At 38.0% G+C, this 14,257-nt stretch overlaps 1 protein-coding gene and 1 long non-coding RNA gene across 3 annotated transcripts; one reads left to right on the top strand and one right to left on the bottom strand.

The window, feature by feature from the left end:
* The first annotated feature begins 3,107 nt into the window (after window positions 1–3,107).
* Window positions 3,108–7,311, top strand: LOC124872906. Of its 2 annotated transcripts, none has more exons than XR_007039387.1 (3): window positions 3,108–3,302; window positions 4,480–4,634; window positions 5,989–7,311. It is a non-coding gene; the product is annotated as an uncharacterized LOC124872906 (long non-coding RNA). The 2 variants fall into 2 exon arrangements; XR_007039386.1 differs by having other exon boundaries at window positions 4,480–5,352.
* Window positions 7,312–10,320: 3,009 nt separating this feature from the next.
* LOC124872990 (proteinase-activated receptor 1-like) lies at window positions 10,321–14,015 on the bottom strand. Its single transcript, XM_047373444.1, has 2 exons — window positions 13,800–14,015; window positions 10,321–12,071 (listed from the first exon to the last, which is right to left on the bottom strand). Exons 1-2 carry the CDS (start codon window positions 13,870–13,872, stop codon window positions 10,825–10,827), a joined length of 1,320 nt encoding a protein of 439 aa, XP_047229400.1. The 5' UTR covers window positions 13,873–14,015; the 3' UTR covers window positions 10,321–10,824.
* Window positions 14,016–14,257: the final 242 nt, after the last annotated feature.

Below are 14,257 nucleotides of genomic sequence, written 5' to 3'. Positions count from 1 at the left end.
AGCATTAGGGTTTCAGTTAAAGATTAAGGAAAACAATGGAAGAAACAGGGAGGCCATGGCCCGAATGCCTATCCCTGGTTAAATTATGGATGAGAATAACTCCAAATCAAACTGGTCTAACTCCATTTGCCACCTACTGTACATCATTGTATAACTCCACCCACTATATTCTGAGTCTGAGATCACGTGACACCAAGTTGCTGATGTGAATTTGTATTCTCAAAGAAATAGTACATGGCAGACCGTTTTCTCTGCCCTCTGACATGAATGAAATAGAGAAAGCACAACAGGAACCTTCATTAGCTGAGTGGATGAATAAAATGTTGCAGACAAAAGAAGAACAAATGTCCAGTGGTCTGCCGATAATCTCTGCTCCTATCCCACAGAATGAGGCCTGGAGACCTGGTCCTGATTAAGACACTCCACCGGAAGGATTGGAGCACTCCTTGGTGGAAAGGGCCGTTTCAAGTACTCCTGACAACGCCCACAGCTCTGAAAATAGCAGAGAGGCCTTCCTGGATCCATAAAAGCCACTGTAAGCCAGTTTTGCCGTTACAGGAGCCAGATCAACCGACGGGGTAGCAGAGGAAGTCCGGGTTCAAAGATGGCCCAGCGTCTCAAACCGGTGAAGAAAACAGCTGATCTGCGCCCAATTATAAAATGGCTCTCTGTAACATGTGGACAGGACTGATAAGCCTGAGCTTAATTCTGGTAGCAGGACTCTTTCTCTATCTAAAGCAGAATCCACAGGAGGTGATACCGAACCAGAAGAGATGGACATCAGACGGGACCCATCTCAGAACACTGACGGAAGAACATGACGCACATCCATTCCTACAGAATTTCTGGTATTGTTCATGGTGGCATATGCAACACTGAACCAGGTAGAAATGCACGAAAATGAAGGGGACGATTATGATGACATGTTGTAAATAAATCACATCAAAAGCCTGAGTGTACTCATACATTGTATTTCATAAAATAACCTTACAGCAGAAAATCGGAAGAAGTTGTTGCTTAAGTGAAATGAGAAAAAGTACAATGATGACATAAACAGGGCAGATTTTTTAATTCTTTTATTTTTATGATTTCAAGTATTATTCTTTTATTTTTATGATTTCAAGTATTATTATTATTCTTTTATTTTTATGATTTCAAGTATTCTTTTATTTTTATGATTTCAAGTATTCTTATTCTTTTATTTTTATGATTTCAATTATTCTTATTCTTTTATTTTTATGATTTCAAGTATTATTCTTTTATTTTTATGATTTCAAGTATTAATCAACATTTAACTTTTAATGGTCGCCGAGGGCGGCGGGGCCGTATGAGTATTTCCCACAAAATATAATCTGTTTACCGTCCGTGGGTTTTCGCTCATACAAAGTATTTTTCTTACTCGTTTTTATATTAAATGTTTTTACTTGTGATAAAAGGAGGGACTGTTGGATGGGTGTGAGGACTTGTTATCACTCATGTAAAAACCTTGGGTTGCAAGGCACCTGCACTATGCCTTCCTCCCTGTGTGTGTGAGATCATTGTTATCTCTGTGTGAACCAGCCTCCTTTCCGTCTCACACACATACACCCTGTCTGAACTGTCTGTTGAACTGTGTATATAAATAAAGAGATAGGGTGTCAAAACTTTGTAGTTTCACTGCAAAGTGGGCTACCCTTGTCACAAGTAACTATGACTGTATCGTTCTTACCTCTGAGTTGACTAAATAATACCTAACAGAACTTAAAACATCGCTTCACTCTTCCTCCAGACTCTGGGACCTTTATTTCAAAATCAAAATTTTACTTTCACCTAAACAAAAAGATAAATTTGGACAACTAAGGAACATGCCATCCCTTTCTCTCCATAGCCCCAGTAGGACTCTTCTGATGTTATCCTTGGTTCAGGAGGGGAGTGGCACAAGGAACACAATAGCTGTAGACAATGTCCTGGATACGTCTGTGTATGGTGGGTCTTCCAGCACCAACTCCAGCTGCAGTCTATGCCTTGTTAATCTCCCCTTAAACTGCACGGACTTGGCTTCACAATCCTCTCAATGCCACAGTTAAGGCTCAGTTATAGTCGTGCTCTGAGGTGTCGCGCAGGACTCCGCTGATGGCGCGCAAGCCTGAACAAGCGCTGTAGGTGTTTATGCTCGGCACTGACGTTGTGCAGTACTCTTCGAAAACACAGGGGGCAGTATGAATGTGATCCCGTTTCTTGCAAAGTTTCAGATTTATAAGATTAAAAGAATGAAGAGAAAATCGATTTTTGACCTGTTTATAAAGGATCTACAACTGTACCTAAATACAATTTCAGACTCCTAACAAAAAACACCATAAAAACTTTAAACACTGTTAATGCATACAATTTAACTTTGTAACTTGCATTTCTCTTGCCTTTTTTTTTTTTTTGCCGTTTTCTTATTCTCTGTTCCACTGAACTTTCAAGTAATATAGTTTGATACAGTACTTTGTCAACCGCCGCCTTCTTTTGTAATTAGGTTTTTGTGACTTACCATGCTTGAGGAGGGTGTCTATGAATTAGCCAAAAAGTTATCCACAAGATACTAAAAATTATTTTAACTGGTCTTCTGTCTATCCATTGTCTATACCCACTTATCCTTGCAGGGTTTCTGGTGTTGATCTCAAGCACTTATTGGGCAAGATGTAGCAGGGACAGGTCACTAGTCCATCCCACAGCAACACGAAGATACATGGGACAAAAAAAACATTCACACCTATACTCAATCCCAAAAGGAACTTAGATTAGTGAATTAAAATTACATGCATGTTTTTGGACGTGGAGGAAGCCAGGGTACCCTGACAAACCCACGCATGCACAGGAAGAACATAAAAACTCCATAGAGAAAAACCCCTGCCTGAAATTCAAACCCAGGGCATTTCTTACTGCCATTCAGCAGCGCTATGGGGTCTTAAATAATATTAAAATTAAAAGTTTTCATTAGCTGTAAACCCTATTCCTTCAAAATGTAGATAAATAAATGTCTGGAACATGTCACTATGTGGGAAGAATTTAAATATGATTTTAAATTCATTAACTATGTACGGAAGAGTATTAGGGCCACTAAAAAAATAAAATAAAATTCTGACTTTAATCTCAGAATTCTGACTTTAATGCAGGTGAGCCCTTGGAAGCATCTGTGTGCAACCAGCTTCATCGCCTGAGATGTGAGTCGTGCAGGGGAACGTCCAGCAATCTTGGGGAACATGTCAGATTTAAGTGACTTTTTACGTGGCTGAGGGCTTCCTGAAGATGCCATTTCATTATTGGAAGAGCAGAAGGTGAGTAAAACAACAGTTAGTTTAGTGTCCAAAACGGAACCAGCTGTTAGCATGTTTGTTAGCTTACATCGTTAGGAGGAATAAACGTGTTCCACAATGTTACATCACACGCATTGAATATAGGGTTATTAGCTGCTGATTGCTGGAATTATCCCAAAAGTGTTGGCTGTGTTTTATTTTATTGTTCTTTGTGTTGAATGTTTTCCAAGGAAATTAACCAGTAGTTGAATTATAGACCACCTGCCAACATGAAAAATGTATTTGATGCGTTCAATTGAGTAACTTTTCGTACAGCAGAGGAGAGAAACTTGAATGAAATTGAAGGTGAAATACATGTTTATATATATTAATCAGGAAAATGGATGGCTTGCATAAACAGCTGCCGATCCCCGATTGTTGTTCTGTTTGTGGTTTGCTAAAGATCCTCTCAAACCATTCGCTAGCACCAACTAATGTTGTGCAAATAACGATATATAGGCTATGTTAGTGGTACAATGTCGGAAAAATATACAAACTGTTAAAATGTCAGAATCACAAAATAATTTTCCTGCTCTGTGTTTTATGTGCCAGCTCAAGACTTAAATTACATTTTATACTCTGAGCTACCCTCATTGTTGTCAGTGCAGTTATCGCCAAGGTGCGGAAATGGTGGGCTACAGTTCACTAAATCAAACTTAATACACTCATTAATGTTTCTTATAAAACAGTAAAACTAAAATTGCTGGTTGGGGAGCACAGCCGCCTTGAACTTTGACCACAGGGTGATGTGATGTTGTTCGCACAACCAATGGAAACGCAAAATGATGTGATGGATGGATGGATGGATGGATGGATGGATGATCCAATTGCTGTTCCAAATAATGATATACAATGTTTCATTGTGTGTTCTATGTGTAATACCCTTTATTAGACTGTATATTAATGAATCGGTGTTATTGTACCGACATGATAATCAATCCAATCCTTTCATTTTTAAATAAAGTAGAGGATGGTCCATTTACTGAAAGGCTATACTTTATCTCCTTCTTTCACCATTGTATGTCTCCCTAAAACAGTATATAGCTTTTATGCTATTTAAAGTCAGTATTTTCCTATTGGTATAAGGGTGATCTTAACACTGATTTGCAGGGAAGACTTTGAAAAAAAGTAATTGTGTTTTCTGTCTGTTTTTGTGCAGATTGATTGTGATGTTATAGCGCTGATGGATGACGCAACTCTGGCAAATTACATCCCTTCCTATGGAGACCGAATTGCCCTCTTCAATTTCTGCAAAAGCAAACAACCACTCTCAAAAAGAAAACAGGGTCTTCTGCCAAGAGTTCCCCTCTCAGAGTGAGAGACACAGTTCCTGAAATGTCAGATTTGGATGACCTAGTCAGACTGTACTTCAGACTTTCTTTCAGTATCAAAGAAATACTTGCAATTTTAGCACACAGTCATCAGACTATAATAAGTGTTCGAACTCTAAAGAGAATTTGTAAAAGACTTGGGCTGTTCAGAAGGAATAATCTGTCAGACCTGGAAGAAGTGATGGTCTTTGTCCAACAAGAAATCATGACCAGTGGTCAGATGCAAGGTTATCGTTGGCTACATCTTCGTGCAGTTCAATGTGGAATTGTGGTGTCACAAGATACTGTAAGACACATAATTAAATTGGCTGACCCACAAGGTGTGGAACTGAGACGAGCTCGACGATTGAGGAGACGTCAGTACAACTGCAAAGGACCAAATGCACTTTGGCACATGGTTGACTACGATAAACTAAAACTCTATGGCATTGCTATTAGTGGCTGCATAGACGGTTTTAGCCGCTATGTTTTATGGATGGAGGCTTACGTCACAAACAATGACCCTAAATTGATTGCAAGTTACTTTCTGAAAACAGTTTCATGCATCAATGGATGTCCAGAGAGGATACGTGCTGACAGAGGCACAGAAAATAGATGTGTCGAACAAATGCAGATGTTTCTGCGGAGAAACCACACAGACAGTTTTACAGGGGATAAAAGTTTCGTTTATGGAAGAAGTACAGCCAACCAACGCATAGAAGGTTGGTAGGCTACCCTCCGCAAACAGAGTGCACAGTTTTGGATGAGCTTATTTCAAACCTTTCAGGATGATGGTCACTTCACTGGAGACATTTTGGACACAAATCTTAACCAATTCTGCTTTCTTAATCTTATTCAGATAAAAGGGTGTACACATGCTCTGTAATGTCTGTTTCAAAAGTTGAACATGTAAATGTTCTGGTAGTGTTTTTAGAAATATCAAAAGGTCTTTTGTGAATAAAATGAGTTTATTTTCATTTTAATAATTTGATGGAATTTATTTTATCATTAGACATAACTACACCTTTCTCAGCACATGTGCATGGAGCAAATGTGTTTTTATTGCCAAATGTTTTAAATTATTAGGGAGTCTGTTCCCCAGTGCTCCCTTGGGTCTGGTTTCAGAAAGCAGTTTTATCAGTAAGTTAATCCTACATATGAAATTAGGGATCATACAGTTTAAAGTGTTGCACCTCTCTGTGTGCATGTGCTGTTTGCTGAAAGTGCTATATTGTTGTTGTGCTTGGTATTAGATGTCACTTTCTTTTTGTATTAATTACTTAATAAGCCCCAACCTTGGGAAAAGTTATTGTTCCATTATCTGTTTTATACATTTACACTGTGCTGTTTTTATGCAGGATGAACTTGATGACGTTGTGCACACATGGAACTCACACAAAATCAGGCCAAGTGGTGGTGCATCATCGGGTCGACCAGTAGTGATGTATTCTTTTCCAGAGCTGCACAGGGCTGAGGATAGACTGAAACCTGTTTTCATGGATGAGATCATTGTGTGCATGGAAGAGTGTACACCAAAAGGCCAATATCCCTGCGATGAAACAGTGTTTGAACTTTGTTGTCTGCTTATGGTAGAAAATGAATGGAATGCCCCAAGAGATCCACTTGTTGCTGCTGATCTGTATATAAGGTTAAGAGAAAAAATACTCCAAAGGGTTTAAGAAATTTCTGTAGTCAAAAAGAGAAAAAACTGTGTTTCTGTTTATCTTGATTATGTGAGTAGTTGTCATGTCTTACAGGTACCCTATATGCAGTTATTCTTGCTTTGTATCAAATGAAAGACATTTTGGGGGCAAGCAAACATGTCATTTTTTACATCATTCTGTCAGAATATTAATGGTTATTACTGGTATAATGTAAATGCAGTGTTTTGATATGAGTTTAGTCTTTCAGCTACCATTGTACTGATCAAAGTAAAAAAATGTTTGGTTGACATCTTGCCCCAATATATAGTTTTCTTTACTTTTACACTCAGTCATTAGAAGTAGCCATGCTCATTTCTTACTTGTCAAATATAGTGTGATGTGATCATCAGTTATGTAACAAATTCTTCTAACTAGCTATGCTTTCAGCTGCATAGACAAATGTATTTTTTCTTCTAACACAATTCTGTATTGTTAAATAAAATCCAATGACAATGTGTGTGTGAAATGTGAATTAAATGGCAGTACGAGTACAGCAAAAAGGATATTATAAAATTTGTAAACCTGCCTTCCATTAAATATAAACATCACTGTTTTGTTGCCAAGCATTTGTGAAGTATAAACTCACTAGCTATCCGTTGCATTCTGTTGCCAACATTTTTTTTTACTATTCATGACTGGCAATCCAGATCGATATTTGTAAGCCTTGTGTGTATCAGCAAATTACCCATGCATTAACTCGGGGAGGAGGGGCAAGTCCAGCCCTCGAGAGCTACTGTCCTTCATCTTTTAGGTGGATCCCTTCTCCATCATACCTGAATAAAATGAATAGCTTGTTATCAAGCCTCTTCAGGGCTTCCCAGGGCATCCCTGCACCTATGTGACAAAACAGTGCCCAAAAGAAGTTCCAGGTTATTGTCCCATCAAGTCTGAAACCATTTGCAATTATCAAATGTGTATCTAACTTTTTCTAATGACATGTTAAAGACAAATAAATGGCATTCAGCACTTTCTTTTGAATTCTGATTCCATTCTCTTCATTTTCTCACAATAAATGATTTACCTTAGGGTTATTCATTATCCTGTAAAGTTAAATATTTCTCTCAATTAAATTAGCTGCACACAGTCTTTAATTTGGTCGATGAAAGCCAAGCCACATGTTAAATTTTTCTTTCATTTACAGCCAACACATATTAAAAGCCGGAGGTAAGGGGATAGATTTGACGCCTGTTCAAATGGATAAGGAGCTAGATCAACATATTAAAAACCATGATAGAATTTTATTTTAAAGTAACATTTATTAGCAAAATTTTACAAGAAACATTTTCTTGCTAATCCCAACAACATGGCCATTAGAATGAGCCAACCTTTAAAAACAGAAACTAGATCTAATACAACCCTGTGTTATACATCAGTGACAGTGTAAAAAATTAACACTATTGCTCTTGTGGTATCAAAAATAACGAGTCATCTAGGGTGTAGAGATAAAACAAGTGCTAATTGTTGAGGAAATGCAGAAACAAAAATTGGATATCTTCTGTTCACCAATCACTGCACTGCATTGTATACTTTCTATTTATAACATTAGAAACCAGTACATTTCTTCAAAACAGACTGAATCCATTATGCAGTGAATTATTGGTGGATGAGAAACACACATGCTTAGAATCAATATGACATTTAGAAAATACTGGAAAATATATAAATATATTTTCTGTAACTTTCAATTGTACTTTAACAGCAAATACTAAAAATTGAAACCTCGGCCTAACTTAGCTAACAATTGCATAAGCTGTAAAAAAACATACTGTCAGACATGACTAATTCAAATATGTAAAATTGTACAGATAACATTTACAATGTAACAATGTTTGAGTTTTATTCCAGACCCAATAATAAAATATCTGGATTAATTAAGTCTGACTCCTTACTTACAAGAGTATTTGATTTAGCTAAACTGCCACAAAACATGAGGCACTAAAGAAGCTTAAAAAAGAAGCTTCATTACATTTTCTTTAGATCTCTTGAAATAATTTTTCTTGTTGCTGCTACAGGTTTCTTTCATGCAGCAGGAGAACTCAGATCTGGTGAAGACAGCTCTGGATATAGTAATAAACAGTGTACTCATTCTTTTTTTTTACCACTTCATTGTGTCGTGTGAAACTAGGAATGATAAAAGAAACTGGAATAATTTCAGTCAAAACTGGTCTTCTGACATAAATGGACAATTGCTCAGATTTGTTTTAAACAGGCGTAATTTTCATAAGTTCAAAATACATATTCTTTATGTCTCTTTGCAGCTCTGCTCTAGTCTGCATGAATCATTCAAATGTAGTGGATTGCAGTAGCTGTCTAAACAATGTCCATTACCCAGACATTGCTTTCAAGAACGGCATTAAATTCAGAACGGAAGTCTGGGAAATTGTCATAGCTGTCAGCTATTTGCAGAATACTTCCACATGTGTGACCCACTGGTCTTCTTGTGAATGCCGTCATATCTTGAAATTCCACAAAAATACTGTTTGTTACTATAAGATCAGATCCAGTGCAGAATCGCATACATTTCTGAAGTTTAATGTCATCCAGCTCTCTGATGAATCTTTTGAGATGATTTCCCACATCTTTTTGCTTTGGAGACAAATCCTCAGCAAATTTCAGCAGTTGGCAGACTTTTTGTGATGTTGGTTGCAGGTCTGAGAACAACTTGATCAGTGCCAAACTCAAAATCTGTCTCAGGACCCTTAGGAGACATGCCATCAGGAAAAAAAAGTTTATTTCCTTCATGAAGAATATCTTTTAATTCAGCATCAGTGGCCATTTGAATTTTTCTAGTCCCACCTCGCTGTTTCGATCTCACCTGTTTGGTTATTTTTCCATCACTATGTATCCATCCTATCTCAATATTTTGTGTTACTTTTTGCTTCTTTGTCTGTCTTGTTCTTTCTTGCGAGGTGTTTTCCTTTGGACTTTCCTTTTTGGTTTTCATTTTCTCACGAAGCTTCTGCAGAAGACCCTGTTTTCTTTTTGAGAGTGGTTGTTTGCTTTTGCAGAAATTGAAGAGGGCAATTCGGTCTCCATAGGAAGGGATGTAATTTGCCAGAGTTGCGTCATCCATCAGCGCTATGACATCCCAATCAATCTGCACAAAAACAGACAGAAAACACAATTATTTTTTTCAAAGTCTTCCCTGCAAATCAGTGTTAAGATCACCCTTATGCCAATAGGAAAATACTGACTTAAATAGCATAAAAGCTATATACTGTTTTAGGGAGACATACAATGGTGAAAGAAGGCGCTAAAGCATACTGGTTAATTTCCTTGGAAAACATTCAACACAAAGAACAATAAAATAAAACACAGCCAACACTTTTGGGATAATTCCAGCAATCAGCAGCTAATAACCCTATATTCAATGCGTGTGATGTAACATTGTGGAACACGTTTATTCCTCCTAACAATGTAAGCTAACAAACATGCTAACAGCTGGTGCCGTTTTGGACACTAAACTAACTGTTGTTTTACTCACCTTCTGCTCTTCCAATAATGAAATGGCATCTTCAGGAAGCCCTCAGCCACGTAAAAAGTCACTTAAATCTGACATGTTCCCCAAGATTGCTGGACGTTCCCCTGCACGACTCACATCTCAGGCGATGAAGCTGGTTGCACACAGATGCTTCCAAGGGCTCACCTGCATTAAAGTCAGAATTCTGAGATTAAAGTCAGAATTCTGAGATTAAAGTCAGAATTCTGAGATTAAAGTCAGAATTGTATTTTTTATTTTTTTAGTGGCCCTAATACTCTTCCGTAACCATGTTACTAAAATAAACAAAAGTTTAAATTATAACTGAATTTCTTCAGATGCATCTGTACTTGACCGATTTTATTTATTTTATGTAGTGAAAGATCATATGTGCTCACTGACTTACTTAAAACTTACATATTGCCCCAGCAGGTGGCAACATTAGACTGTTTCTAAAGAAACCATTGTTTAATGCAGACAGATATTGTTTCTTTAAAGCATGACAACGCTGAGTCTCAATTATTTATTTAAAGAAAAACGATAAAAAGACATGGCTGATAGCTTTGCACAGTGCTTAAAACTAAGCTCATCTTAAAACCTGGAATACACAAAAAACAAAGCATTAAAAGTAACAGCTTGTTCGTGAACTTAAGGAATAAGGAATAATATTCTATGTGCAAATGTAAATGTACAGTGCAAAAAATTAAACATATCATTCTACACTTCTACATTCGGCTTCATATCAGATTTAGCTTCATATGCCACAGATGCCAGATCAGTGTAGATTACTCCTCATGAAAGATAGATATTTCGAGTATTTCTAGTAGCACAAGAAGTTTGATTACCTTCTATTTAAGTAAATCTCTGGAGAAACATTTCTCCTGAGTGCTTAACACTAAGTGCTCACTTATTGGATTAACCTTAACTATACAGTTTTGCCTTTCTGCACGTTAAAGGTCACATGTGAGATTCAGTCAAAATGGCCCACCAAGTGGTGCTCAGTGTGACAACAATCAGACAAGCAGTTTGTTGTACTGCCTATCAAGGTTTGCTTCTAACGAGTCTGTTTTGGTTACTGATGATGTTATTTTAGAGGATTTCGTGCGGCCGGATTTCAGAATGGGTCTGGTGCTGGATCTGCAAGAGTCTGACGAGGTATGGGTGATGCTGCCCTTCTTCGTCGACTTTCTACATTTCAGCATGCTGGACAGTTGTGTCTGACACTGGGAAGAGCCGAAGTAGTAGACGAGGGGATCAAGGAGGCAGTTCAGACTGCCCAAACACAAAAACATTAAGTAGAGTCCGTAAGAGCTGTCAGGGGCCTCGATGGCATTCTTGAGTCCCTCCTTAAACAGAAAGTAGTGTGCCAGCAGGAGGCAGTTCGTGGGCATGAAGCACAGCACAAAAATAACCAGCACTGTCAAGGCCATCACCAGTGCTCTTGTTTTTTTGCGTGAACAACCTGAAAGCCCGTGTGGCACACTGCTCAGTGTCCAGATAACTTTTGTGTAGGACCCCACTGTGACAATAAAAGGCAAAAAGAATAGGGAGAAAAAAATGCCAATAAAATACTTCTTCATCCAAAAAATCTCCTCTAAGAGTTGGACGTCATGGCAGGTGGTGATGTTCAATTGCATAATGTAAACAGTCTGGTTGGAGACAATGAGCGGCACAGAGGCAGTGAAGGACAGGACCCACATGGTCATGCAGGCTATGATGGAATTCTTTGGCCTCCTCCAAGACAGTGAATTGATTGGGTAGACAACTGCAAGAAACCGATCCACGCTGATGCAGGCTATGAGAAGGACGGAGCAGTACATATTCCAGTAAAAACCAGCGGTGACTGCTCGGCACAGGAACGAACCGAAAATCCAGTTGTTACCCTTAAAGTGGTAGTGGATCTTAAGGGGGAGCATGAGGGCAAAGAGCAGGTCGGCGGAGGCCAGGTTCAGCATGTAGATCGTTGCAGGTTTCTTGGGGTGGATGCCCCGTGTGAAGACCAGTATGGCGCAGAGGTTGATGGGAACACTGATGCAGCACACCAAGGTGTAGAAGGAAGGCATGAGGATCGTGGAAACAGGGCCCGTCAGAAACAGAAATGCCTCTTCAGAGAGAACTAATCTTGAAACTGTTCTATTCCATCCTGTACGGTTTGAAGGAGGGTTTGGTTGCCCATCTTGATCAGCATAATCAGAAGGAAAACTTATTGGCTCATCTGTGAATAAGCCGGGACCAAGGACAAAGGTCCGTGGTTTTGTGGCTGGAGAAAGAAAAAATAAAATCAGGATCTGTATTATTTACCATTCAATAAACTAAATAACAGAATAACAGCAGAAATTATTTAAGCATAAATATTGTTTTTCTTAGTTCAAGGTCTCAGCTAAATATATTTTGATAACTTATGATTCAAAAAGACTTCCTGGTAACTTTTAACTGTTTGCTGACATACTCCAATTAGTTTTGTCAAACAGAATTACTGTTGATGGTCAGATCAGATCATTTTATTTGTTGTTTCACTTTCATTTTGATTTTGAGCCTGTGGCATGTTTATTTTTATGTGTTCATACAGAGCCAGCCTGAGGCATATGGCAAACTAAGCCCCTAATTAGGGACCCAGGGAAGTTCTCCTGCATATCTCAGATGGTGCTGCTCATTTCACCCTTTTGCCCTTTCATACCTTCACAGCTTTAGTAGTTTCTGAACTGACTTTCTCAGATACAAAATGGTTTTGACTATAGCTAGATGTTTCTTATTAACCATGTGTCAATTAGTCTGAGAAATCAGGCATTTTAGTGACCATTTATCTTGATGATTTATATTAAAAACAGGAAATAAACTCATACACCATGGGTTCCATACATGGTTACAAAAAATGGTTTGTTTATATGAACAAAATAGAAGTAGGAAAGGACATAAAGGCTATACATGGATACAAAATAGGGGAACCAATTGTTGAAGGGGCAGATTGACCTGGAGCTTAAACACTTTATGCCACGCGCCGTTTGTTAAATAAATAATACAAACTGACCGGTGTATTTGTCAAACAGTGAATTTAGAAAATTGATTTTAGGTAACTTTCATTCTGGGTTATATAGTTACCTATACAACATGTTTACTGCAAAATTTGCAAACAAATCAACATGGTGTTGCTGCGGTGCCTTATGTACAGTACAATGATCTGATAGGGTAGGGGTCTGCAACCTGCGGCTCCAGGGTCACAACTGGATCTTTGGACCTTCCACAATGGCTCTTCAAAACTTTGGTAAAATTTAGATATAATTACAAATGCAGTTTTTTCATTGAACAACTGCATTAAAGTTCAACAAGAGAATGACACTAAACATACAGAAGACATTTTTGTAGATCTTGTCATTAGGTTGGAAACTATAGGCTTTTTTAAAAATATGATTTTCTGTAGGCCTAAATATCAACACTCCATAGAGGAAAATCTAGCCATCTTCTTTTAGCAAAGGTTTTATGTTTTTTTCTTTATTTTAATGCCTAAAAACAGAAATAAAATAGTGGTTCTTTACAAACGACAAGAAGTTTCCTTTAGAAGATATCAAAAATAATAAGTTGTGTTTTTTTAAAAGGTCAGGTAACATTTGCAGCTCTGAAGGAGTTTTCTTTAAGGGGACTGAGGGCAAAAATAGCTCTCTGGATTGCAGACCCCTGGCCTTTAGGGACACATTCAACCTTGGACATGCCCTGTTTTCCCATTTCGAACACCAAACAAAAATCGAAAAAAGATCATTACTCAATAAAAGTCGAATAATCTTTCATTTACCCTCTACGTTTATTCTCTAAAGTGAAAACGTTCAAATCAACAGCCACTTAATCACTTTATCTTTTTCCTAAACGTGAAAATTCTCCAGGATGTGATATAAAAACAGTGGCTTCCAAAATAAGCTTATTAAGGTGCAAAAAGAGACATCATTAGCGTTGTTTGACGCGTGTTTAACGTCAGCAGAAATAAAAGTTTTCTCACCGTTGCTGTTTGAAGCCGATGCTGCAGAAAACAGACAAACCAAAAGAACAGATTTTAGATCTACTGAAAACATCTTGTTCTCGAAATCCAGAATCCTTATACTGAAACTAAATGACAAACAGGACTCCAGTTAATCCTGCTTCCAGGCGTTCCCAGCGTCTCTCTCTCCCGCTCCTTTGTCTGCGGATTGTTAGGCTGCCGACGCGTTTTTGTTTCCGCCCAAAGTCAAGTCCGGTCCGAAACGCCCCATTCCCATTCCCATTCCAGCCTGCTGCAAGACATTCCTTTCTCCTGATGTCACATTTCCCATTACAGAATAACAGCCTGACCATAAAGAACCGCACCATTACCAAGACCACATAAATAAATAAATAAATAAATAAATAAACAACAAAAACAAAAAAAACACACTTTTCCCGAAATATTTTACCTATGCTGCGATATGCGTTAACCTTAAT

This window comes from Girardinichthys multiradiatus, chromosome 8 (genome assembly GCF_021462225.1).
Source record: "Girardinichthys multiradiatus isolate DD_20200921_A chromosome 8, DD_fGirMul_XY1, whole genome shotgun sequence".
NCBI lineage: Eukaryota > Metazoa > Chordata > Actinopteri > Cyprinodontiformes > Goodeidae > Girardinichthys > Girardinichthys multiradiatus.
The sequence above is the reverse complement of the archived record's forward strand: the minus strand, read 5'-3'. Positions and strand labels throughout refer to the sequence as shown.

Coding starts and splice junctions, on each gene's coding strand:
- LOC124872990 (XM_047373444.1), bottom strand. CDS start 13,872: ATGTTTTCAGTAGATCTAAAATCTGTTCTTTTGGTTTGTCTGTTTTCT. Junction 12,072..13,799: donor ATCGGCTTCAAACAGCAACG/GTGAGAAAACTT, acceptor TTCTTTCTCCAG/CCACAAAACCACGGACCTTT.